This window comes from Cheilinus undulatus, linkage group 13, assembly GCF_018320785.1.
Source record: "Cheilinus undulatus linkage group 13, ASM1832078v1, whole genome shotgun sequence".
Classification (NCBI taxonomy): domain Eukaryota; kingdom Metazoa; phylum Chordata; class Actinopteri; order Labriformes; family Labridae; genus Cheilinus; species Cheilinus undulatus.
The window spans coordinates 9,831,167-9,856,469 of record NC_054877.1 but is presented as its reverse complement, the minus strand read 5'-3'; the positions used below and the strand labels follow the sequence as shown (position 1 = coordinate 9,856,469).

At 42.9% G+C, this 25,303-nt stretch overlaps 3 protein-coding genes, 2 long non-coding RNA genes and 1 other non-coding gene across 6 annotated transcripts; all 6 read left to right on the top strand.

Annotated features, from left to right (window-relative positions):
* trnas-cga lies at positions 1-82 on the top strand. Its single transcript has one exon. It is a non-coding gene; the product is annotated as a tRNA-Ser (tRNA).
* A 939-nt stretch (positions 83-1,021) lies between these two features.
* LOC121520696 (uncharacterized histidine-rich protein DDB_G0274557-like) lies at positions 1,022-4,390 on the top strand. The gene is made up of 4 exons (XM_041804272.1): positions 1,022-1,083; positions 1,999-2,063; positions 2,252-2,481; positions 3,233-4,390. The coding sequence occupies exons 3-4, from the start codon at positions 2,260-2,262 to the stop codon at positions 3,836-3,838; spliced, it is 828 nt and encodes a 275-aa protein (XP_041660206.1). The 5' UTR covers positions 1,022-1,083; positions 1,999-2,063; positions 2,252-2,259; the 3' UTR covers positions 3,839-4,390.
* On the top strand, positions 4,063-10,188 carry LOC121519885. Its single transcript, XM_041802984.1, has 9 exons — positions 4,063-4,137; positions 4,336-4,632; positions 4,734-4,947; positions 5,110-5,385; positions 6,167-6,429; positions 8,292-8,363; positions 8,558-8,820; positions 9,009-9,266; positions 9,354-10,188. The coding sequence occupies exons 1-9, from the start codon at positions 4,063-4,065 to the stop codon at positions 10,186-10,188; spliced, it is 2,553 nt and encodes an 850-aa protein (XP_041658918.1).
* A 1,686-nt stretch (positions 10,189-11,874) lies between these two features.
* LOC121519660 lies at positions 11,875-14,093 on the top strand. Its single transcript, XR_005992728.1, has 4 exons — positions 11,875-11,936; positions 12,850-12,914; positions 13,103-13,332; positions 14,003-14,093. It is a non-coding gene; the product is annotated as an uncharacterized LOC121519660 (long non-coding RNA).
* A 5-nt stretch (positions 14,094-14,098) lies between these two features.
* LOC121519884 lies at positions 14,099-20,473 on the top strand. Its single transcript, XM_041802983.1, has 10 exons — positions 14,099-15,400; positions 15,503-15,716; positions 15,879-16,463; positions 16,585-16,797; positions 16,947-17,209; positions 19,084-19,155; positions 19,351-19,613; positions 19,802-20,059; positions 20,146-20,318; positions 20,427-20,473. Exons 1-10 carry the CDS (start codon positions 14,099-14,101, stop codon positions 20,471-20,473), a joined length of 3,390 nt encoding a protein of 1,129 aa, XP_041658917.1.
* Positions 20,474-22,650: 2,177 nt separating this feature from the next.
* LOC121519613 lies at positions 22,651-25,009 on the top strand. The gene is made up of 4 exons (XR_005992725.1): positions 22,651-22,712; positions 23,626-23,690; positions 23,879-24,108; positions 24,860-25,009. It is a non-coding gene; the product is annotated as an uncharacterized LOC121519613 (long non-coding RNA).
* Positions 25,010-25,303: the final 294 nt, after the last annotated feature.

The window sequence follows — 25,303 nt, the reverse complement described above, 5'->3', positions numbered from 1 at the left end:
GCTGTGATGGCCGAGAGGTTAAGGCGTTGGACTCGAAATCCAATGGGGTTTCCCCGCGCAGGTTCGAACCCTGCTCACAGCGAGTGCAGCAACTCTAAAGACAGAAAAATAATTCCTCCTCCTGATAGCTGTTGCTTTATGGCTAGACAGATGCTTCAGCATCAGAATGGCTATGTACAAACAAACAGCAGGCAGCAAAGGAGAGGGAAACTGGTTGAAAGAGACAAAATTTGGTTAACAGTTGCAAAGAAGTCTAGAAAATTTGTTGATAGTGGCAAAAAGGTTGTACAGATGAAATACAGTTAAAGATTGCAATAAGGCTGGCAAACTCAGTTAAGAGTAGCAAAAAATTGAGAAAATGGGTTAAAAGTGTGAAAAATTGGTGGAAGAGTGGAATAAATGGGTTAAAAGTAGCAATAAAGGTGGCAAAAATGTTTGGAACAGTGGTGAAAAGGGGTTAGAAAGTGACAGGACTTGACAATTATAACATCAGACAGAATTATAGTTTGATACACTTTTCTGCTCCAAAATAAGGGAAACTGTTAGCCAGGATGCTAGCAACGGTGCTGCTGGTCTAACACACATTGACATCACTAATAAATCACACCTGGCTGGGTCCATTCTCTGGGTTTTTCAGCGGCCCAGCTAAATCTGCAGGCAGGCCTAGTTAAACATCATCTTATTTAAATCTGCTTCTTGCAGTTCTTTAGTTTGTCCAGGAAAGCAATTAAATCAACTTCTTCCCCAAAGGAAAGGTCAGATGAATCAATGATGGAGAAATCTGTAGCTGCTACACCATCAGATGTCGCTGCTGTGATGGCCGTACCTGCCAGCGAATGGCCTGCTTTGGCAGATCCTAACAATTCCTAACAAATTCCTAACAATTCGAAACATTTCCTAACAATTCCTAACACTTTACCGACCAAGTCCTAACCAAGTCCTAACAGTCCTAACAGAAGCGGAAAACGGGGTAAAAGAGCGTGTGGATGTGACGTCATCAGAGAGTGCCGCGTCTTCCGACGAGCGGACAACTTTGCGGGAAGTTTAAAGACGGCTAGAGAGTCCTTCGCGATCCGATAAAAGGTATGTTTCAGTAGTAAAACATCAAGTTTATGTATTCCCTTGTATTTCAATAGCTGCTCTTGGTATTTATATGTCGATATAGTTCGTAGTTTGAGCGTATTTGTGACGTTAACCGTCCGTAGTTAAGTTTGTTGTCAGGCGCGTTTACACTCCCGCTTACTTTAAGCTAACGTACGTACATTTTATTTAATTATCATACCGTCATCTATATAATAAAAGCAAACATTTGGCAGTCTATGCTGGCATATATCATTGTAAAACCCAATTGTCTTGGCGTGAATATGTCTCCCACTGGTCTTCAGTAGTAATTTGAAGTGAAAAACCGCTTCCAGATTTTGTAATGTTGACATATGTGTGTATTAGGACTGGGCAGTTAATCACAAATTAGATTAAATCGCAGTAGGTGCAAAGCTTCTTTGACTTGAAATTACCCGTTTAAAACCTTTTTCTGCAGCAAAGATATTATGCATTACATGCCATGCAATCATCCAAGTGCAGTTTTTTAAATAAATAGTCCTACAAAAAATCCTACTTTCTTTATTTTTGTACGTTTTCTAATCAAATATGAGACTGACATGAAAATTATCACTCCCTTCAGCACAAGAATTCATGCAATAGGAGTGGAAATCATCACAATTGGATATTTTTAAAAATTGTTTTACCTAAAATTGTATTGTTATAGTATAGAACGATTTATTGCTTGTGTTTGTTGGAAAATAAATAAGATTAGGAACTTCAGAAATAATTGCATATCAAATCACAATTGCAATATTGGGGGACAAAATTGCAATTTGATTATTTTCTCAAATTGTTCAGCCCAGGTATATATACAATAAAATCTATTCAATTCCATTCATACTGTAATCATACACTTAATTCTCATTATTCCACTTTCTGTGTGTTGTTACTGTGCAGAGCTGAGGTCCGTGTTGGTAGTGTGCCCACCAGACATTTATACAGCCAACTTCTACAGATCAACGGTACATTTTCAGTTATGTTTTTCTAGAGGGTGCACTGCAGAGCAATAGTGGTTGAAAAAGTTTTGCTGTTCTTGATGTTCAGTCAGTGCATTACAGTGAAATAATTAACTGCATATACCTGTACATGCTAACTGTTGAGAAAAATACAATCTATTTTTGCTCTTTGAGTCTCACACTGTGCCTTACAGTTCTAGAAATGACGAAGACAGGAAAACCAGATGAATACTGGGCAGGTGTCTTATCCCTGTATGCCCAAGGCAAATACCGGTTTTCAACAGGCAAGAAGCCAGGGGCCAAGAGGTGGAAAGCTGTCATTCAGCGCATTGACGCTTGTCCATTAACTCCTGTTTTCAACCAGAGAGTCCGTGAATATGACATCTTTGGTAAAAGAATTCCTTGCAGGTGTGGATATCATAGGGTAAGTGATGATCTTTTTTATTTAGTGTAGATATTCTTGTTAAATGGCAGTGTCATAAAATATTGTGTGAACTTTTCTGATCTGCAGTTCCCATATTGAAAATGAAAATTCATTGTTTTCACATCTGTTTTGCTTCCTTAGTACTTGCACTAACCACTAAATTTTATGATGAAGTTAAAACCTGTGATAATGCTAAGGAGAAAAGTAAACTTTATTTTTCCCCGGTCTGCTCTGCAGACAGGCTCATCAGCCACACAGAGCAGCTCAAGTTCAGGGAGAGCTTCAGCAGACCCAGCCACACAGAACAGCTTAGGGAGACCCCCGGTAGACCCAGCCGCACAGAGCAGCTCAGGGAGACCCCCGGCAGACCCAGCCACACAGAGCAGCTCAGGGAGACCCCCGGCAGTCCCAGCCACACAAAGCAGCTCAGGGACTCCTCCGGCAGACCCAGCCGCCCAGTGCAGATCAGGGAGACCCCCGGCAGTCCCAGCCACACAAAGCAGCTCAGGGACTCCTCCGGCAGACCCAGCCGCCCAGTGCAGATCAGGGAGACCCCCGGCAGACCCAGCCGCACAGAGCAACTCAGGGAGACCCCCGGCAGACCCAGCCGCACAGAGCAACTCAGGGAGACCCCCGGCAGACCCAGCCGCACAGAGCAGCTCAGGAGCTTCTCAAAATATAAAATGTTCTCTTTGTAGTGAGGATGTTAATGTTGAACAGTTCACTGAACATTTATCTGACTTTCATGCAGAGGAGAGTTGTGACCTGTGTGGGAAAAAGGTCAGTGGTGCAATTGGGCTGCTTCTCCACATTGAAGAAGGCCATCTTGTGGAAAGCAGTGTGTGTAATGCTTCACAAGAGCAACTACCACTATCACCAGTACAACATTCACAACATCCACTGCCACCACAACCACAACGTCCATCACTGCCACCACAACCACAACGTCCATCACTGCAGCCACTACAGCCGGCCCCACCAACGCCACTACAGCCGGCCCCACCAACGCCACAACAGCCGCCTCCACCAACCCCACTACAGCCGCCTCCACCAACCCCACTACAGCCGCCCCCACCAACGCCACTACAGCCGCCCCCACCAACGCCACTACAGCCACCCCCGCCAACGTCACTACAGCCGCCTCCACCAACCCCACTACAGCCGCCTCCACCAACCCCACTACAGCCGCCCCCACCAACGCCACTACAGCCGCCCCCACCAACGCCACTACAGCCACCCCCGCCAACGTCACTACAGCCGCCCCCACCAACGCCACTACAGCCACGACAGCTGCCATCAAAATTGGCTCAACATATTCCTCTCCCTTCTCCTCCCCCTGCCACATGGTCATATTTGAGGCCACCTGAAGTTAACTGGGTGAGTTTTCTCCCCAGCCATTTCTTGCGGGTCATCAAACCAGCTGACCGGGAGTGGATTGCCCAGTGCCTGTATGAGCCCACTGGACAGTTGAGGCAACAGTTCACCCAGAACTGGTTCAACCCACCCAATCCACCAAAGCTGACAGCTGCAGCACCTGATCCAGGGAAGTACTTTATGCAGCGAATGTTTCTGTGGGCACCCATGCGCATGTGGGGCATTCCTCTCAAGTGCCATCAGTGCAACGCAAAAATGCACCACTCGGGGATTTACACCAAAGTAAGGGAGGTAATTGATGTTGACTCAAGATATTACTTGGTTGGTGGTGACTATCCCAGATGCAGTAGATGTGTGATCCCTGTTTGTCCCTGGAGTTCAGAGGTATTAAGCCAGTTAGACCCTGCACACAGAAACAAGTTTCCTGCAGTTTTAACAACACAACTTGCCCTGGACAGGAAGTGTGTGACTCTGCTTAAGCCTCGAACTCTGGGAAACAGCTCCAGCTACCTCCAGCAGGCATTAGAGGAAGCACACAGTGAGGAGTGGGCAAGGCGGACCATTGAGTACTTGTCTGACTGTGAGCTTCATAAGAAGAGGAGTACTCTAACGCAGAGTGTGGAAGCCCATTACCAGCAGCCACCACCTTTTAACCTCCCGCTGGCACAGTGGTTCGAGTCAGTTCATGCCAATGAAATAGTGGGTCATCTCAATGAGATGAAAGGTGTCATTACTTCAACATATGGCAGAATCTTGAAGCTCGACTCCACTAAAAAGGTACTGGCAAATCTATGTTAACTTTGAAAAATCTTGTTTTATCATCAATCATAATTTTTCCTTCATAACACTGTGACACTGAAATATTGTCTTTTCCCCAGATCACTAAGAAACTGGCTGGCAACATTTCAGACACAGCTACCTGGATGACCAATGTCAGCAATGAATGTGGTCAGATACTCAACTGTGTGCTGACTACTGCAGAAGGAGCTGGCCTGGATGAAATGTGCCAAGGGATTGTTCAGCGCTACAGGGATGCTGGGGAGCCAGAACCAGAGGTCATTTACGTTGATCGAGACTGTTGCAGTGAGAGAGGTTTGTCAGATCCGTAACTTTTCTTACGATGTCGTATTTTTAAATGGTATACATTCAGTAATACTTTGTATTTATGGTCAGATGCTGATTTCCATAAAACACATTGGAGATGTAGATATGCTCTTATTAAAAAATGTCGGGCCCTCTTGTTCTTCCATTCAGGTGAACCACCGGTCCTTGTTTTGTTTCGGCCATGGAGCACAAAGGTCAGGCTGGACATCTTCCATTTCATGCGGAGATTTACATCTGGTCTCACCACGGAGCACCATCCGCTTTATGGGACCTTCTGCTCAAAGCTGTCCAGCTGTATTTTTGAGTGGGACAAGGATGACATCAGTCTGAAGGATGCCAAGCGGTCAGAGCTGAAGAGGAAACATGGTGGTCATCCCCAACTGAAGCACAAGTTCTGTCCAGCATCAGCTCCAAGGAACTTGCAAGGCACTGCAGGAGGAGAACTCGAGGGGTGGAGGAAACAAGAATCTCAATTCAGGGCTTGTTGTCATCCATGTGGAACTGACGGACACATCGGGTTTGCGGTTAATTAACCCGGACAGCATGACACATGTGTGGGAGGTGCAACAGAAGCACTTGCCATGCATCCAAGATCCTCCCGGCATTGAGCTTTATACCAAACTTGGCTCAGGTGTGCAGAAGGGAGACCAGGTTTTGGATGTGCTGAGATGTGGCAGGGGTCCTCTTCTGTTGAAAGTTTTCATCGCCACCAGTGTACCTTCATTCCAGGTGAATCAAAATAAATAGTCCTGTTCATTGATAGTGGTGCATTATAGTTATGCACATCATTGAATGAATGCCACGATTTCACTGATCTTAATCATGTGTTTTGTTTGTTTGTATTTTGCAGGATGGAGATCCAATGCGATGCACACACAAATGTACATGCTTGAGGGGGGGTCCCGATGGAACATCAACCGTGCTCGAAGCTGTGCATCTAAGAAGTGCATCGCACTCCAGACTCTATGATGTCCGCCTCATGTGCAACCTCAGTTCCTCAGTAATCGAGTTCTTGGCCAGTCACTCATTCCAGAGTTTATTCCACCGGGAGACCGACTGGTGAGATGTTACAGAAGATGATATTACCAACAACAAACAAACATCTCTCCCTGTTCTTGTATATTAGAATGAAAAATTGTGTTATTTTTTGAATGACATACATTCTTTTCTTTTTCAAATTTTTTCACATGTTGCCTGTCGTCGATAGATGAGCACATCGCTGTGGAGTATCTGCTGGCTCAGTCTGGCAGAGGAGACATGCTGCAACCGCAACCCCACAAGGAACTGGACATCACACTGCCAGACATGCAGGATGAAGTTGAGGAGGACGACTATCCTGATGCCACCATGAGTGACCCATCTGACATTCTGGCTGAAAACCAACCTGTAGCCCTCATGAGAGAAGATCACCCAGACGTGTCATCTCCTCAGACTCCAGTTGTTGATTTTGGACCCTCCACATCACCTCAGGTGCACTGACTACAGGAGCAGCATTAATATTATAAAACATGAATTAGTTATGGTCACTATTTGAATATGTGTTTACCTTGGCTCGAAGAAAAATATTTACCTGTGGAAAGAAAGAATACTCACTGGCAATACTAGCTATCAAAACACCTGTAAAGAGAAACATGGTTATCTGTGGAAAGAAAGATTACTCACTGGCAATACTAGCCATCAAAACACCTGTAAAGAGAAAAATATTTACCTGTTGAAAGAAAGATTACTCACTGGCAATACTAGCTATCAAAACACCTGTGAAGAGAAAAATACTTACCTGTGGAAAGAAAGATTACTTACTGGGAGTTCTATCTATCAGACACCCGTAAAGAGAAAAATACTTACCTGTGGAAAGAAAGATTACTCACTGGCAATACTAGCTATCAAAACACCTGTAAAGAGAAAAATACTTACCTGTGGAAAGAAAGAGTACTCACTGGCAATACTAGCCATCAAAACACCTGTGAAGAAAAATACTTACCTGTGGAAAGAAAGATTACTTACTGGGAGTTCTATCTATCAGACACCCATAAAGAGAAAAATATTTACCTGTGGAAAGAAAGAATACTCACTGGCAGTACTAGCTATCAAAACACCTGTAAAGAGAAACATGGTTATCTGTGGAAAGAAAGATTACTCACTGGCAATACTAGCTATCAAAACACCTGTAAAGAGAAAAATACTTACCTGTGGAAAGAAAGATTGCTCACTGGGAGTACTAGCTATCAAAACACCTGTAAAGAGAAAAATATTTACCTGTGGAAAGAAAGAATACTCACTGGCAATACTAGCTATCAAAACACCTGTAAAGAGAAAAATACTAACCTGTGGAAAGAAAGAGTACTCACTGGCAATACTAGCCATCAAAACACCTGTGAAGAGAAAAATACTTACCTGTGGAAAGAAAGATTACTCACTGGCAATACTAGCTATCAAAACACCTGTAAAGAAAAATACTAACCTGTGGAAAGAAAGATTACTCACTGGGAGTACTAGCTATCAAACACCTGTAAAGAGAAAAATACTTACCTGTTGAAAGAAAGATTACTCACTGGCAATACTAGCTATCAAAACACCTGTGAAGAAAAATACTTACCTGTGGAAAGAAAGATTACTTACTGGGAGTTCTATCTATCAGACACCCGTAAGAGAAAAATACTTACCTGTGGAAAGAAAGAATACTCATTGGGAGTACTAGCTATCAAAACACCTGTAAAGAGAAACATGGTTACCTGTGGAAAGAAAGATTACTTACTGGGAGTTCTATCTATCAGACACCCGTAAAGAGAAAAATATTTACCTGTGGAAAGAAAGAATACTCATTGGGAGTACTAGCTATCAAAACACCTGTAAAGAGAAACATGGTTATCTGTGGAAAGAAAGATTACTCACTGGCAATACTAGCTATCAAAACACCTGTAAAGAGAAAAATACTTACCTGTGGAAAGAAAGATTGCTCACTGGGAGTACTAGCTATCAAAACACCTGTAAAGAGAAAAATATTTACCTGTGGAAAGAAAGAATACTCACTGGCAATACTAGCTATCAAAACACCTGTAAAAGAAAAATACTAACCTGTGGAAAGAAAGATTACTCACTGGGAGTACTAGCTATCAAAACACCTGTAAAGAGAAAATACTTACCTGTTGAAAGAAAGATTACTCACTGGCAATACTAGCTATCAAAACACCTGTAAAGAGAAAAATACTTACCATAATACCTGAGCTGATGTTAGAATTTGTCTTTTTTGGGTTCAACATTCATAAACCAGTGGATTTTGCAATTTGTGACTGCCTTTTCTTTTAACTACTTTCCTCTCACATATGTCTCAGTCTCTCACAGTCCCCTCCGGTCCTGACAGTCCTGGCAACGACGCCACAAGTGGACCTTGCACATCACAGCAGGTAGTAAAACTAATTGTCATTCAGTGATATTGTGATCCATATTTGATTAAAATGACCAGAAAATCTCACCAAAAATGTAAGATAGTTATGTACATACTGCACAACTGCAGATCTTAAGTGTCTATACACTGAGACCAAGACTAATTTCCATGAGTGTAGAAAAAACAGCGTTGTGTTTCTGTCCTCACTTTTAGGATAGCAGATGTGATGCAAGGGGCTTTCCAGGGTGGGAGGATGTTGACAACTTGGCGGAGTTTCTTGTCAGCCTCAACCGCACAATCACAGCCTTATCAGCTGGAGAAGTAAATGAGATTGTGCGATTGTATTTCCTTCTGCATCCCATGGACAAATCTCCCACCAAATACACCCTGAAAAGTAAAAAGAAGACCCTTCCAGGGCCGTGGAGAGCTTCCAGGAAGCGCAGTGGCTCTGCTCCAGGTCAACAAGCAGCTGAGAGGTGAATTACATAATTAACAATCAATGTTGCATGTATTAAAAGAATTTGATAACAAACTCTGACAGATTGCAATCAATAATGGATGGACATTAAACAGTTGATAAGGATTTATGCAAAGCATGTTTAATCAAAGTTACAGACCTGCTTTGTGCATTTTGTTGTATTTAACACATTGTCTTTTCATTCAGATTGTTCATGACCCATGGCCAGGCAGCCCAAAGACCAGACACCAACAGAGTCTCTGAGTGTGTGTGCATCAAGCTGTGCAAGGAATACCAACAGGCAAGAAATCGTCCAAAGGACTGCAAGGATAAAACCTTGCCCATACCACAGTCCATTGTCCAAACATACAGCCATATTAAACAGCTGCTTGAGGACAGCCAGGCAATTCAGGGCCAGACCAACTTGGTACTAGTTACCATCAACACCACCACTGTTTCTTCCTGGTGAGATACATTTTTGATTTTCTCCATTTTTCATTGCTGTAATGGCTTTGTATGGCTCAAAACTCCTCTGTATTGCATTTTCCCCAGGTTGCATGAAAGGCAAAAAAGAGCCGGCAGGGACTCGTTACTGCAAGGTGTACAACTTCCTCAGAATATATCTGTGGCCAAGGAACCCATGCCAAAGCCAAAACCACTCCCTACAGCACCTGTAGAGCATGGACACTTGTGCATGGAGTTTCAGGAGCCAGAAAATCGCAAGGGTGAGGCAGTCATTCGCCCCCGCCGTGCCAACAGAATAATCATAGCACAGGACTATCTGTCAGATCCAGATCTTGGTGCTAGATCTGACTCTCTCACTAACCCCTCCCACCAGCAGAGTCAGCATCCCCCAGCTCCATGTTCGGCCTGGCCATCCTATGAGCAGAGACCACTTTCACAAACATCATCTTCTGCCTCATACTCATTAAGCACTGCACCGGCCCAATATCCTGATTATTGCTCACAGCCACAGAGCTTCATGCCACCACCCTCACCTTTTGGCCCATGGATGTACAACACACCACCACCCCTTTACCCAGGCTGGACCTCTCAGCCATTACCATACCCCTCTCAACAATACACCCCTTCAGCTTTGCATCCTCAATGCATGGTGCCTTTCTCATCAGCAACAGCACCATCATCATCCAACCAGTCAGCAGACTCTTCAAATCGCCATAGAAAATGGAGGCTGAAGAAGGCTGCACTTGAGGATGAGGAGCAGCAAGAGGAGAGCCACTCAAGCGGCACATCAAAGACAGCTACCCCTATCCATGTGGAACGTGTGGTCAGCCCAAAAACAAGAGCCCGGGTCACACACCAGTCAAGGGGAAGTGGTTCTGTCCTGCATCTGGTCAGACTGTTACAGAGTGCAAGCAGACTCTAGAGCAGTAATTTTTTTAAGATGATAGCTGCTAGTGTTGTAGTACTCGAGACTGGTCTTGGTCTCGAGACCACATTTTGAAAGTCTTGGTCTTGTCTCAGACTCGAGAGCATTTTTACTCGGTCTCGTCTCAGTCTCAGACTAGCCGGACTCGGGATTTTACATCAAGACAAAACCTAACCCTCCTTGGAAATTTTTTCGAGTGGCTTATGTGTCAGACACTTGCAAAACTCAGACATCAGTCCATCTTATTTCTGGTCAGAAATATCTCTGAACACTTACTTTAGGCCTCATTCACCTAACAAATCTAGATAAAAATCTCATTTTCAGATTTTTCAGATAATTTGGGACTTGTCAGTGGCTCTTAAATACAAGGATTTAACTTTTACAAGAAATTAGTTAAAGAAGAAATTAAGATTTGAGATTTTGCATGTTGTGCTTTGGCAGAAACCTTGTTTATATCTATCAGATTTATTAAAAAGAAAACTAAAATTAAAGAGAGAACGCGCTTTAACTGTGGCATGCTTTTTTAAAATTGATTTTTCTGGTCCTGGTCTTGGTCATGTCTCGGTCTCGGTTCCCAAAAGTCTTGGGCAAGTCTTGGTCTTGGGCAAGTCTTGGTCTCGGATAATGTGGTCTTGGTCATGTTAGTTAATGTTCGGTAACACTTTATTTGAAGTTTTATTCACAAGACTGACATAATGCTGTCATAGTCATGACATGACACCTGTCATTAACATGAATAGGGCCTCATGAATGTTGCCATTAAGTGTCATTCACTAAATTATGACACCTTTACCGCAAAATTGACATTTTTTCGGAAGGCATAATCACGATAATTTGAAATTTGTGGTAAAGGTGTCATAATTTAGCAAATGACGCTTAATGGCAAAATTCATGAAGCCCTATTCATGTTAATGACAGGTGTCATGTCATGATTATGACAGCATAATGTCAGTCTTATGAATAAAACTTCAAATAAAGTGTTACCTAATGTTCTGTATATATGTACAATATTGAATTTGTATCATTTATATAATAAATAGTGTTCTTTTGTATCTGTTATATAATAGAAGTTTAATGGTGTAATAGTTTGTTTCTTGTGTTTGAGTGATGTAGCTGTCATTTCCAATAAGGCATAATAATAATCATAATAATAAACTTGTTTTTGACAGCTATACTTCTCTTGTCGTTCCCATTGAATCTCATCAGTACTCCTCAATAACTTTATTGTTTATGAAGTTCTTAATCTGTAAAACTATTCAAAGAATAACAACACAAGTAAAAGGATACATAAAAAGAGAAATACTTTTATTGTAAAATTTTGAGGAAGAAGTTAATGTAAAGGCTACATTCATATTTTTATACAGAAAAGCACGAAAGGTGTGTATGAAACCCACCTTCTTCTTCTCCTTTTTCCCCTTCCCCTTTCCCCCTCCTTTTTCCTTTTTCCCCTCCTCATGGCAGTCCCTTTTGCCCCATTTTTGGCCGTACCTGCCAGCGAATGGCCTGCTTTGGCAGATCCTAACAATTCCTAACAAATTCCTAACAATTCGAAACATTTCCTAACAATTCCTAACACTTTACCGACCAAGTCCTAACCAAGTCCTAACAGTCCTAACAGAAGCGGAAAACGGGGTAAAAGAGCGTGTGGATGTGACGTCATCAGAGAGTGCCGCGTCTTCCGACGAGCGGACAACTTTGCGGGAAGTTTAAAGACGGCTAGAGAGTCCTTCGCGATCCGATAAAAGGTATGTTTCAGTAGTAAAACATCAAGTTTATGTATTCCCTTGTATTTCAATAGCTGCTCTTGGTATTTATATGTCGATATAGTTCGTAGTTTGAGCGTATTTGTGACGTTAACCGTCCGTAGTTAAGTTTGTTGTCAGGCGCGTTTACACTCCCGCTTACTTTAAGCTAACGTACGTACATTTTATTTAATTATCATACCGTCATCTATATAATAAAAGCAAACATTTGGCAGTCTATGCTGGCATATATCATTGTAAAACCCAATTGTCTTGGCGTGAATATGTCTCCCACTGGTCTTCAGTAGTAATTTGAAGTGAAAAACCGCTTCCAGATTTTGTAATGTTGACATATGTGTGTATTAGGACTGGGCAGTTAATCACAAATTAGATTAAATCGCAGTAGGTGCAAAGCTTCTTTGACTTGAAATTACCCGTTTAAAACCTTTTTCTGCAGCAAAGATATTATGCATTACATGCCATGCAATCATCCAAGTGCAGTTTTTTAAATAAATAGTCCTACAAAAAATCCTACTTTCTTTATTTTTGTACGTTTTCTAATCAAATATGAGACTGACATGAAAATTATCACTCCCTTCAGCACAAGAATTCATGCAATAGGAATAAATCATCACAATTGGATATTTTTAAAAATTGTTTTACCTAAAATTGTATTGTTATAGTATAGAACGATTTATTGCTTGTGTTTGTTGGAAAATAAATAAGATTAGGAACTTCAGAAATAATTGCATATCAAATCACAATTGCAATATTGGGGGACAAAATTGCAATTTGATTATTTTCTCAAATTGTTCAGCCCAGGTATATATACAATAAAATCTATTCAATTCCATTCATACTGTAATCATACACTTAATTCTCATTATTCCACTTTCTGTGTGTTGTTACTGTGCAGAGCTGAGGTCCGTGTTGGTAGTGTGCCCACCAGACATTTATACAGCCAACTTCTACAGATCAACGGTACATTTTCAGTTATGTTTTTCTAGAGGGTGCACTGCAGAGCAATAGTGGTTGAAAAAGTTTTGCTGTTCTTGATGTTCAGTCAGTGCATTACAGTGAAATAATTAACTGCATATACCTGTACATGCTAACTGTTGAGAAAAATACAATCTATTTTTGCTCTTTGAGTCTCACACTGTGCCTTACAGTTCTAGAAATGACGAAGACAGGAAAACCAGATGAATACTGGGCAGGTGTCTTATCCCTGTATGCCCAAGGCAAATACCGGTTTTCAACAGGCAAGAAGCCAGGGGCCAAGAGGTGGAAAGCTGTCATTCAGCGCATTGACGCTTGTCCATTAACTCCTGTTTTCAACCAGAGAGTCCGTGAATATGACATCTTTGGTAAAAGAATTCCTTGCAGGTGTGGATATCATAGGGTAAGTGATGATCTTTTTTATTTAGTGTAGATATTCTTGTTAAATGGCAGTGTCATAAAATATTGTGTGAACTTTTCTGATCTGCAGTTCCCATATTGAAAATGAAAATTCATTGTTTTCACATCTGTTTTGCTTCCTTAGTACTTGCACTAACCACTAAATTTTATGATGAAGTTAAAACCTGTGATAATGCTAAGGAGAAAAGTAAACTTTATTTTCCCGGTCTGCTCTGCAGACAGGCTCATCAGCCACACAGAGCAGCTCAAGTTCAGGAGAGCTTCAGCAGACCCAGCCACACAGAACAGCTTAGGGAGACCCCCGGTAGACCCAGCCGCACAGAGCAGCTCAGGGAGACCCCCGGCAGACCCAGCCACACAGAGCAGCTCAGGGAGACCCCCGGCAGTCCCAGCCACACAAAGCAGCTCAGGGACTCCTCCGGCAGACCCAGCCGCCCAGTGCAGATCAGGGAGACCCCCGGCAGTCCCAGCCACACAAAGCAGCTCAGTGACTCCACCGGCAGACCCAGCCGCACAGAGCAGCTCAGGGAGACCCCCGGCAGACCCAGCCGCACAGAGCAGCTCAGGAGCTTCTCAAAATATAAAATGTTCTCTTTGTAGTGAGGATGTTAATGTTGAACAGTTCACTGAACATTTATCTGACTTTCATGCAGAGGAGAGTTGTGACCTGTGTGGGAAAAAGGTCAGTGGTGCAATTGGGCTGCTTCTCCACATTGAAGAAGGCCATCTTGTGGAAAGCAGTGTGTGTAATGCTTCACACGAGCAACTACCACTATCACCAGTACAACATTCACAACATACACTGCCACCACACCCACAACGTCCCTCACTGCCACCACAACCACAACGCGTCCATCACTGCAGCCACTACAGCCGGCCCCACCAACGCCACTACAGCCGGCCCCACCAACGCCACAACAGCCGCCTCCACCAACCCTACAGCCGCCTCCACCAACCCCACTACAGCCGCCCCCACGCCACTACAGCCGCCCCCACCAACGCCACTACAGCCCCCCCCGCCAACGTCACTACAGCCGCCTCCACCAACCCCACTACAGCCGCCTCCACCAACCCCACTACAGCCGCCCCCCCCCACGCCACTACAGCCGCCCCCACCAACGCCACTACAGCCACCCCCGCCAACGTCACTACAGCCGCCCCCACCAACGCCACTACAGCCACGACAGCTGCCATCAAAATTGGCTCAACATATTCCTCTCCCTTCTCCTCCCCCTGCCACATGGTCATATTTGAGGCCACCTGAAGTTAACTGGGTGAGTTTTCTCCCCAGCCATTTCTTGCGGGTCATCAAACCAGCTGACCGGGAGTGGATTGCCCAGTGCCTGTATGAGCCCACTGGACAGTTGAGGCAACAGTTCACCCAGAACTGGTTCAACCCACCCAATCCACCAAAGCTGACAGCTGCAGCACCTGATCCAGGGAAGTACTTTATGCAGCGAATGTTTCTGTGGGCACCCATGCGCATGTGGGGCATTCCTCTCAAGTGCCATCAGTGCAACGCAAAAATGCACCACTCGGGGATTTACACCAAAGTAAGGGAGGTAATTGATGTTGACTCAAGATATTACTTGGTTGGTGGTGACTATCCCAGATGCAGTAGATGTGTGATCCCTGTTTGTCCCTGGAGTTCAGAGGTATTAAGCCAGTTAGACCCTGCACACAGAAACAAGTTTCCTGCAGTTTTAACAACACAACTTGCCCTGGACAGGAAGTGTGTGACTCTGCTTAAGCCTCGAACTCTGGGAAACAGCTCCAGCTACCTCCAGCAGGCATTAGAGGAAGCACACAGTGAGGAGTGGGCAAGGCGGACCATTGAGTACTTGTCTGACTGTGAGCTTCATAAGAAGAGGAGTACTCTAACGCAGAGTGTGGAAGCCCATTACCAGCAGCCACCACCTTTTAACCCCCTCCCGCTGGCACAGTGGTTCGAGTCAGTTCATGCCAATGAAATAGTGGGTCATCTCAATGAGATGAAAGGTGTCATTACTTCAACATATGGCAGAATCTTGAAGCTCGACTCCACTAAAAAGGTACTGGCAAATCTATGTTAACTTTGAAAAATCTTGTTTTATCATCAATCATAATTTTTCCTTCATAACACTGTGACACTGAAATATTGTCTTTTTCCCCAGATCACTAAGAAACTGGCTGGCAACATTTCAGACACAGCTACCTGGATGACCAATGTCAGCAATGAATGTGGTCAGATACTCAACTGTGTGCTGACTACTGCAGAAGGAGCTGGCCTGGATGAAATGTGCCAAGGGATTGTTCAGCGCTACAGGGATGCTGGGGAGCCAGAACCAGAGGTCATTTACGTTGATCGAGACTGTTGCAGTGAGAGAGGTTTGTCAGATCCGTAACTTTTCTTACGATGTCGTATTTTTAAATGGTATACATTCAGTAATACTTTGTATTTATGGTCAGATGCTGATTTCCATAAAACACATTGGAGATGTAGATATGCTCTTATTAAAAAATGTCGGGCCCTCTTGTTCTTCCATTCAGGTGAACCACCGGTCCTTGTTTTGTTTCGGCCATGGAGCACAAAGGTCAGGCTGGACATCTTCCATTTCATGCGGAGATTTACATCTGGTCTCACCACGGAGCACCATCCGCTTTATGGGACCTTCTGCTCAAAGCTGTCCAGCTGTATTTTTGAGTGGGACAAGGATGACATCAGTCGTCTGAAGGATGCCAAGCGGTCAGAGCTGAAGAGGAAACATGGTGGTCATCCCCCAACTGAAGCACAAGTTCTGTCCAGCATCAGCTCCAAGGAACTTGCAAGGCACTGCAGGAGGAGAACTCGAGGGGTGGAGGAAACAAGAATCTCAATTCAGGGCTTGTTGTCATCCATGTGGGAACTGACGGACACATCGGGTTTGCGGTTAATTAACCCGGACAGCATGACACATGTGTGGGAGGTGCAACAGAAGCACTTGCCATGCATCCAAGATCCTCCCGGCATTGAGCTTTATACCAAACTTGGCTCAGGTGTGCAGAAGGGAGACAAGGTTTTGGATGTGCTGAGATGTGGCAGGGGGTCCTCTTCTGTTGAAAGTTTTCATCGCCACCAGTGTACCTTCATTCCAGGTGAATCAAAATAAATAGTCCTGTTCATTGATAGTGGTGCATTATAGTTATGCACATCATTGAATGAATGCCACGATTTCACTGATCTTAATCATGTGTTTTGTTTGTTTGTATTTTGCAGGATGGAGATCCAATGCGATGCACACACAAATGTACATGCTTGAGGGGGGGTCCCGATGGAACATCAACCGTGCTCGGGAAGCTGTGCATCTAAGAAGTGCATCGCACTCCAGACTCTATGATGTCCGCCTCATGTGCAACCTCAGTTCCCTCAGTAATCGAGTTCTTGGCCAGTCACTCATTCCAGAGTTTATTCCACCCGGGAGACCGACTGGTGAGATGTTACAGAAGATGATATTACCAACAACAAACAAACATCTCTCCCTGTTCTTGTATATTAGAATGAAAAATTGTGTTATTTTTTTGAATGACATACATTCTTTTCTTTTTCAAATTTTTTCACATGTTGCCTGTCGTCGATAGATGAGCACATCGCTGTGGAGTATCTGCTGGCTCAGTCTGGCAGAGGAGACATGCTGCAACCGCAACCCCACAAGGAACTGGACATCACACTGCCAGACATGCAGGATGAAGTTGAGGAGGACGACTATCCTGATGCCACCATGAGTGACCCATCTGACATTCTGGCTGAAAACCAACCTGTAGCCCTCATGAGAGAAGATCACCCAGACGTGTCATCTCCTCAGACTCCAGTTGTTGATTTTGGACCCTCCACATCACCTCAGGTGCACTGACTACAGGAGCAGCATTAATATTATAAAACATGAATTAGTTATGGTCACTATTTGAATATGTGTTTACCTTGGCTCGAAGAGAAAAATATTTACCTGTGGAAAGAAAGAATACTCACTGGCAATACTAGCTATCAAAACACCTGTAAAGAGAAACATGGTTATCTGTGGAAAGAAAGATTACTCACTGGCAATACTAGCCATCAAAACACCTGTAAAGAGAAAAATATTTACCTGTTGAAAGAAAGATTACTCACTGGCAATACTAGCTATCAAAACACCTGTGAAGAGAAAAATACTTACCTGTGGAAAGAAAGATTACTTACTGGGAGTTCTATCTATCAGACACCCGTAAAGAGAAAAATACTTACCTGTGGAAAGAAAGATTACTCACTGGCAATACTAGCTATCAAAACACCTGTAAAGAGAAAAATACTTACCTGTGGAAAGAAAGAGTACTCACTGGCAATACTAGCCATCAAAACACCTGTGAAGAGAAAAATACTTACCTGTGGAAAGAAAGATTACTTACTGGGAGTTCTATCTATCAGACACCCATAAAGAGAAAAATATTTACCTGTGGAAAGAAAGAATACTCACTGGCAGTACTAGCTATCAAAACACCTGTAAAGAGAAACATGGTTATCTGTGGAAAGAAAGATTACTCACTGGCAATACTAGCTATCAAAACACCTGTAAAGAGAAAAATACTTACCTGTGGAAAGAAAGATTGCTCACTGGGAGTACTAGCTATCAAAACACCTGTAAAGAGAAAAATATTTACCTGTGGAAAGAAAGAATACTCACTGGCAATACTAGCTATCAAAACACCTGTAAAGAGAAAAATACTAACCTGTGGAAAGAAAGAGTACTCACTGGCAATACTAGCCATCAAAACACCTGTGAAGAGAAAAATACTTACCTGTGGAAAGAAAGATTACTCACTGGCAATACTAGCTATCAAAACACCTGTAAAGAGAAAAATACTAACCTGTGGAAAGAAAGATTACTCACTGGGAGTACTAGCTATCAAAACACCTGTAAAGAGAAAAATACTTACCTGTTGAAAGAAAGATTACTCACTGGCAATACTAGCTATCAAAACACCTGTGAAGAGAAAAATACTTACCTGTGGAAAGAAAGATTACTTACTGGGAGTTCTATCTATCAGACACCCGTAAAGAGAAAAATATTTACCTGTGGAAAGAAAGAATACTCATTGGGAGTACTAGCTATCAAAACACCTGTAAAGAGAAACATGGTTACCTGTGGAAAGAAAGATTACTTACTGGGAGTTCTATCTATCAGACACCCGTAAAGAGAAAAATATTTACCTGTGGAAAGAAAGAATACTCATTGGGAGTACTAGCTATCAAAACACCTGTAAAGAGAAACATGGTTATCTGTGGAAAGAAAGATTACTCACTGGCAATACTAGCTATCAAAACACCTGTAAAGAGAAAAATACTTACCTGTGGAAAGAAAGATTGCTCACTGGGAGTACTAGCTATCAAAACACCTGTAAAGAGAAAAATATTTACCTGTGGAAAGAAAGAATACTCACTGGCAATACTAGCTATCAAAACACCTGTAAAGAGAAAAATACTAACCTGTGGAAAGAAAGATTACTCACTGGGAGTACTAGCTATCAAAACACCTGTAAAGAGAAAAATACTTACCTGTTGAAAGAAAGATTACTCACTGGCAATACTAGCTATCAAAACACCTGTAAAGAGAAAAATACTTACCATAATACCTGAGCTGATGTTAGAATTTGTCTTTTTTGGGTTCAACATTCATAAACCAGTGGATTTTGCAATTTGTGACTGCCTTTTCTTTTAACTACTTTCCTCTCACATATGTCTCAGTCTCTCACAGTCCCCTCCGGTCCTGACAGTCCTGGCAACGACGCCACAAGTGGACCTTGCACATCACAGCAGGTAGTAAAACTAATTGTCATTCAGTGATATTGTGATCCATATTTGATTAAAATGACCAGAAAATCTCACCAAAAATGTAAGATAGTTATGTACATACTGCACAACTGCAGATCTTAAGTGTCTATACACTGAGACCAAGACTAATTTCCATGAGTGTAGAAAAAACAGCGTTGTGTTTCTGTCCTCACTTTTTAGGATAGCAGATGTGATGCAAGGGGCTTTCCAGGGTGGGAGGATGTTGACAACTTGGCGGAGTTTCTTGTCAGCCTCAACCGCACAATCACAGCCTTATCAGCTGGAGAAGTAAATGAGATTGTGCGATTGTATTTCCTTCTGCATCCCATGGACAAATCTCCCACCAAATACACCCTGAAAAGTAAAAAGAAGACCCTTCCAGGGCCGTGGAGAGCTTCCAGGAAGCGCAGTGGCTCTGCTCCAGGTCAACAAGCAGCTGAGAGGTGAATTACATAATTAACAATCAATGTTGCATGTATTAAAAGAATTTGATAACAAACTCTGACAGATTGCAATCAATAATGGATGGACATTAAACAGTTGATAAGGATTTATGCAAAGCATGTTTAATCAAAGTTACAGACCTGCTTTGTGCATTTTGTTGTATTTAACACATTGTCTTTTCATTCAGATTGTTCATGACCCATGGCCAGGCAGCCCAAAGACCAGACACCAACAGAGTCTCTGAGTGTGTGTGCATCAAGCTGTGCAAGGAATACCAACAGGCAAGAAATCGTCCAAAGGACTGCAAGGATAAAACCTTGCCCATACCACAGTCCATTGTCCAAACATACAGCCATATTAAACAGCTGCTTGAGGACAGCCAGGCAATTCAGGGCCAGACCAACTTGGTACTAGTTACCATCAACACCACCACTGTTTCTTCCTGGTGAGATACATTTTTGATTTTCTCCATTTTTCATTGCTGTAATGGCTTTGTATGGCTCAAAACTCCTCTGTATTGCATTTTCCCAGGTTGCATGAAAGGCAAAAAAGAGCCGGCAGGGACTCGTTACTGCAAGGTGTACAACTTCCTCAGAATATATCTGTGGCCAAGGAACCCATGCCAAAGCCAAAACCACTCCCTACAGCACCTGTAGAGCATGGACACTTGTGCATGGAGTTTCAGGAGCCAGAAAATCGCAAGGGTGAGGCAGTCATTCGCCCGTGCCAACAGAATAATCATAGCACAGGACTATCTGTCAGATCCAGATCTTGGTGCTAGATCTGACTCTCTCACTAACCCCTCCCACCAGCAGAGTCAGCATCCCCCAGCTCCATGTTCGGCCTGGCCATCCTATGAGCAGAGACCACTTTCACAAACATCATCTTCTGCCTCATACTCATTAAGCACTGCACCGGCCCAATATCCTGATTATTGCTCACAGCCACAGAGCTTCATGCCACCACCCTCACCTTTTGGCCCATGGATGTACAACACACCACCACCCCTTTACCCAGGCTGGACCTCTCAGCCATTACCATACCCCTCTCAACAATACACCCCTTCAGCTTTGCATCCTCAATGCATGGTGCCTTTCTCATCAGCAACAGCACCATCATCATCCAACCAGTCAGCAGACTCTTCAAATCGCCATAGAAAATGGAGGCTGAAGAAGGCTGCACTTGAGGATGAGGAGCGCGCAGAGGAGAGCCACTCAAGAAACGGCACATCAAAGACAGCTACCACTATCAATGTGGAACGGTGGTCAGCCCAAAAACAAGAGCACTGGTCACACACAAGTCAAGGGAAGTGGTTCTGTCCTGCATCTGGTCAGACTGTTACAGAGTGGAAGCAGACTCTTGAGCAGTAATTTTTAAGATGATAGCTGCTAGTGTTGTAGTACTCGAGACTGGTCTTGGTCTCGAGACCACATTTTGAAAGTCTTGGTCTTGTCTCAGACTCGAGCATTTTTACTCTCGTCTCAGTCTCAGACTAGCCGGACTCGGGATTTTACATCAAGACAAAACCTAACCCTCCTTGGAAATTTTTTCGAGTGGCTTATGTGTCAGACACTTGCAAAACTCAGACATCAGTCCATCTTATTTCTGGTCAGAAATATCTCTGAACACTTACTTTAGGCCTCATTCACCTAACAAATCTAGATAAAAATCTCATTTTCAGATTTTTCAGATAATTTGGGACTTGTCAGTGGCTCTTAAATACAAGGATTTAACTTTTACAAGAAATTAGTTAAAGAAGAAATTAAGATTTGAGATTTTGCATGTTGTGCTTTGGCAGAAACCTTGTTTATATCTATCAGATTTATTAAAAGAAAACTAAAATTAAAGAGAGAACGCGCTTTAACTGTGGCATGCTTTTTAAAATTGATTTTTCTGGTCCTGGTCTTGGTCATGTCTCGGTCTCGGTTCCCAAAGTCTTGGGCAAGTCTTGGTCTTGGGCAAGTCTTGGTCTCGGATAATGTGGTCTTGGTCATGTTAGTTAATGTTAGGTAACACTTTATTTGAAGTTTTATTCACAAGACTGACATAATGCTGTCATAGTCATGACATGACACCTGTCATTAACATGAATAGGGCCTCATGAATGTTGCCATTAAGTGTCATTCACTAAATTATGACACCTTTACCGCAAAATTGACATTTTTCGAAGGCATAATCACGATAATTTGAAATTTGTGGTAAAGGTGTCATAATTTAGCAAATGACGCTTAATGGCAAAATTCATGAAGCCCTATTCATGTTAATGACAGGTGTCATGTCATGATTATGACAGCATAATGTCAGTCTTATGAATAAAACTTCAAATAAAGTGTTACCTAATGTTCTGTATATATGTACAATATTGAATTTGTATCATTTATATAATAAATAGTGTTCTTTTGTATCTGTTATATAATAGAAGTTTAATGGTGTAATAGTTTGTTTCTTGTGTTTGAGTGATGTAAGCTGTCATTTCCAATAAGGCATAATAATAATCATAATAATAAACTTGTTTTTGACAGCTATACTTCTCTTGTCGTTCCCATTGAATCTCATCAGTACTCCTCAATAACTTTATTGTTTATGAAGTTCTTAATCTGTAAAACTATTCAAAGAATAACAACACAAGTAAAAGGATACATAAAAAGAGAAATACTTTTATTGTAAAATTTTGAGGAAGAAGTTAATGTAAAGGCTACATTCATATTTTTATACAGAAAAGCACGAAAGGTGTGTATGAAACCCACCTTCTTCTTCTCCTTTTTCCCCTTCCCCTTTCCCCCTCCTTTTTCCTTTTTCCCCTCCTCATGGCAGTCCCTTTTGCCCCATTTTTGGCCGTACCTGCCAGCGAATGGCCTGCTTTGGCAGATCCTAACAATTCCTAACAAATTCCTAACAATTCGAAACATTTCCTAACAATTCCTAACACTTTACCGACCAAGTCCTAACCAAGTCCTAACAGTCCTAACAGAAGCGGAAAACGGGGTAAAAGAGCGTGTGGATGTGACGTCATCAGAGAGTGCCGCGTCTTCCGACGAGCGGACAACTTTGCGGGAAGTTTAAAGACGGCTAGAGAGTCCTTCGCGATCCGATAAAAGGTATGTTTCAGTAGTAAAACATCAAGTTTATGTATTCCCTTGTATTTCAATAGCTGCTCTTGGTATTTATATGTCGATATAGTTCGTAGTTTGAGCGTATTTGTGACGTTAACCGTCCGTAGTTAAGTTTGTTGTCAGGCGCGTTTACACTCCCGCTTACTTTAAGCTAACGTACGTACATTTTATTTAATTATCATACCGTCATCTATATAATAAAAGCAAACATTTGGCAGTCTATGCTGGCATATATCATTGTAAAACCCAATTGTCTTGGCGTGAATATGTCTCCCACTGGTCTTCAGTAGTAATTTGAAGTGAAAAACCGCTTCCAGATTTTGTAATGTTGACATATGTGTGTATTAGGACTGGGCAGTTAATCACAAATTAGATTAAATCGCAGTAGGTGCAAAGCTTCTTTGACTTGAAATTACCCGTTTAAAACCTTTTTCTGCAGCAAAGATATTATGCATTACATGCCATGCAATCATCCAAGTGCAGTTTTTTAAATAAATAGTCCTACAAAAAATCCTACTTTCTTTATTTTTGTACGTTTTCTAATCAAATATGAGACTGACATGAAAATTATCACTCCCTTCAGCACAAGAATTCATGCAATAGGAGTGGAAATCATCACAATTGGATATTTTTAAAAATTGTTTTACCTAAAATTGTATTGTTATAGTATAGAACGATTTATTGCTTGTGTGTTGGAAAATAAATAAGATTAGGAACTTCAGAAATAATTGCATATCAAATCACAATTGCAATATTGGGGGACAAAATTGCAATTTGATTATTTTCTCAAATTGTTCAGCCCAGGTATATATACAATAAAATCTATTCAATTCCATTCATACTGTAATCATACACTTAATTCTCATTATTCCACTTTCTGTGTGTTGTTACTGTGCAGAGCTGAGGTCCGTGTTGGTAGTGTGCCCACCAGACATTTATACAGCCAACTTCTACAGATCAACGGTACATTTTCAGTTATGTTTTTCTAGAGGGTGCACTGCAGAGCAATAGTGGTTGAAAAAGTTTTGCTGTTCTTGATGTTCAGTCAGTGCATTACAGTGAAATAATTAACTGCATATACCTGTACATGCTAACTGTTGAGAAAAATACAATCTATTTTTGCTCTTTGAGTCTCACACTGTGCCTTACAGTTCTAGAAATGACGAAGACAGGAAAACCAGATGAATACTGGGCAGGTGTCTTATCCCTGTATGCCCAAGGCAAATACCGGTTTTCAACAGGCAAGAAGCCAGGGGCCAAGAGGTGGAAAGCTGTCATTCAGCGCATTGACGCTTGTCCATTAACTCCTGTTTTCAACCAGAGAGTCCGTGAATATGACATCTTTGGTAAAAGAATTCCTTGCAGGTGTGGATATCATAGGGTAAGTGATGATCTTTTTTATTTAGTGTAGATATTCTTGTTAAATGGCAGTGTCATAAAATATTGTGTGAACTTTTCTGATCTGCAGTTCCCATATTGAAAATGAAAATTCATTGTTTTCACATCTGTTTTGCTTCCTTAGTACTTGCACTAACCACTAAATTTTATGATGAAGTTAAAACCTGTGATAATGCTAAGGAGAAAAGTAAACTTTATTTTTCCCCGGTCTGCTCTGCAGACAGGCTCATCAGCCACACAGAGCAGCTCAAGTTCAGGGAGAGCTTCAGCAGACCCAGCCACACAGAACAGCTTAGGGAGACCCCCGGTAGACCCAGCCGCACAGAGCAGCTCAGGGAGACCCCCGGCAGACCCAGCCACACAGAGCAGCTCAGGGAGACCCCCGGCAGTCCCAGCCACACAAAGCAGCTCAGGGACTCCTCCGGCAGACCCAGCCGCCCAGTGCAGATCAGGGAGACCCCCGGCAGTCCCAGCCACACAAAGCAGCTCAGGGACTCCTCCGGCAGACCCAGCCGCCCAGTGCAGATCAGGGAGACCCCCGGCAGACCCAGCCGCACAGAGCAACTCAGGGAGACCCCCGGCAGACCCAGCCGCACAGAGCAACTCAGGGAGACCCCCGGCAGACCCAGCCGCACAGAGCAGCTCAGGAGCTTCTCAAAATATAAAATGTTCTCTTTGTAGTGAGGATGTTAATGTTGAACAGTTCACTGAACATTTATCTGACTTTCATGCAGAGGAGAGTTGTGACCTGTGTGGGAAAAAGGTCAGTGGTGCAATTGGGCTGCTTCTCCACATTGAAGAAGGCCATCTTGTGGAAAGCAGTGTGTGTAATGCTTCACAAGAGCAACTACCACTATCACCAGTACAACATTCACAACATCCACTGCCACCACAACCACAACGTCCCATCACTGCCACCACAACCACAACGCCCATCACTGCAGCCACTACAGCCGCCCCCACCCACGCCACTACAGCCGGCCCCACCAACGCCACAACAGCCGCCTCCACCAACCCCACTACAGCCGCCTCCACCAACCCCACTACAGCCGCCCCCACCAACGCCACTACAGCCGCCCCCACCAACGCCACTACAGCCACCCCCGCCAACGTCACTACAGCCGCCTCCACCAACCCCACTACAGCCGCCTCCACCAACCCCACTACAGCCGCCCCCA

Coding starts and splice junctions, on each gene's coding strand:
- LOC121520696 (XM_041804272.1), top strand. CDS start 2,260: ATGACGAAGACAGGAAAACCAGATGAATACTGGGCAGGTGTCTTATCC. Junction 2,482..3,232: donor GCAGGTGTGGATATCATAGG/GTAAGTGATGAT, acceptor ACTTTCATGCAG/AGGAGAGTTGTGACCTGTGT.
- LOC121519885 (XM_041802984.1), top strand. CDS start 4,063: ATGCGCATGTGGGGCATTCCTCTCAAGTGCCATCAGTGCAACGCAAAA. Junction 4,138..4,335: donor ACTCGGGGATTTACACCAAA/GTAAGGGAGGTA, acceptor ACTCTGCTTAAG/CCTCGAACTCTGGGAAACAG. Junction 8,821..9,008: donor GGTCAACAAGCAGCTGAGAG/GTGAATTACATA, acceptor CTTTTCATTCAG/ATTGTTCATGACCCATGGCC.
- LOC121519884 (XM_041802983.1), top strand. CDS start 14,099: ATGCTTCACACGAGCAACTACCACTATCACCAGTACAACATTCACAAC. Junction 17,210..19,083: donor GACCCTCCACATCACCTCAG/GTGCACTGACTA, acceptor CATATGTCTCAG/TCTCTCACAGTCCCCTCCGG. Junction 19,614..19,801: donor GGTCAACAAGCAGCTGAGAG/GTGAATTACATA, acceptor CTTTTCATTCAG/ATTGTTCATGACCCATGGCC.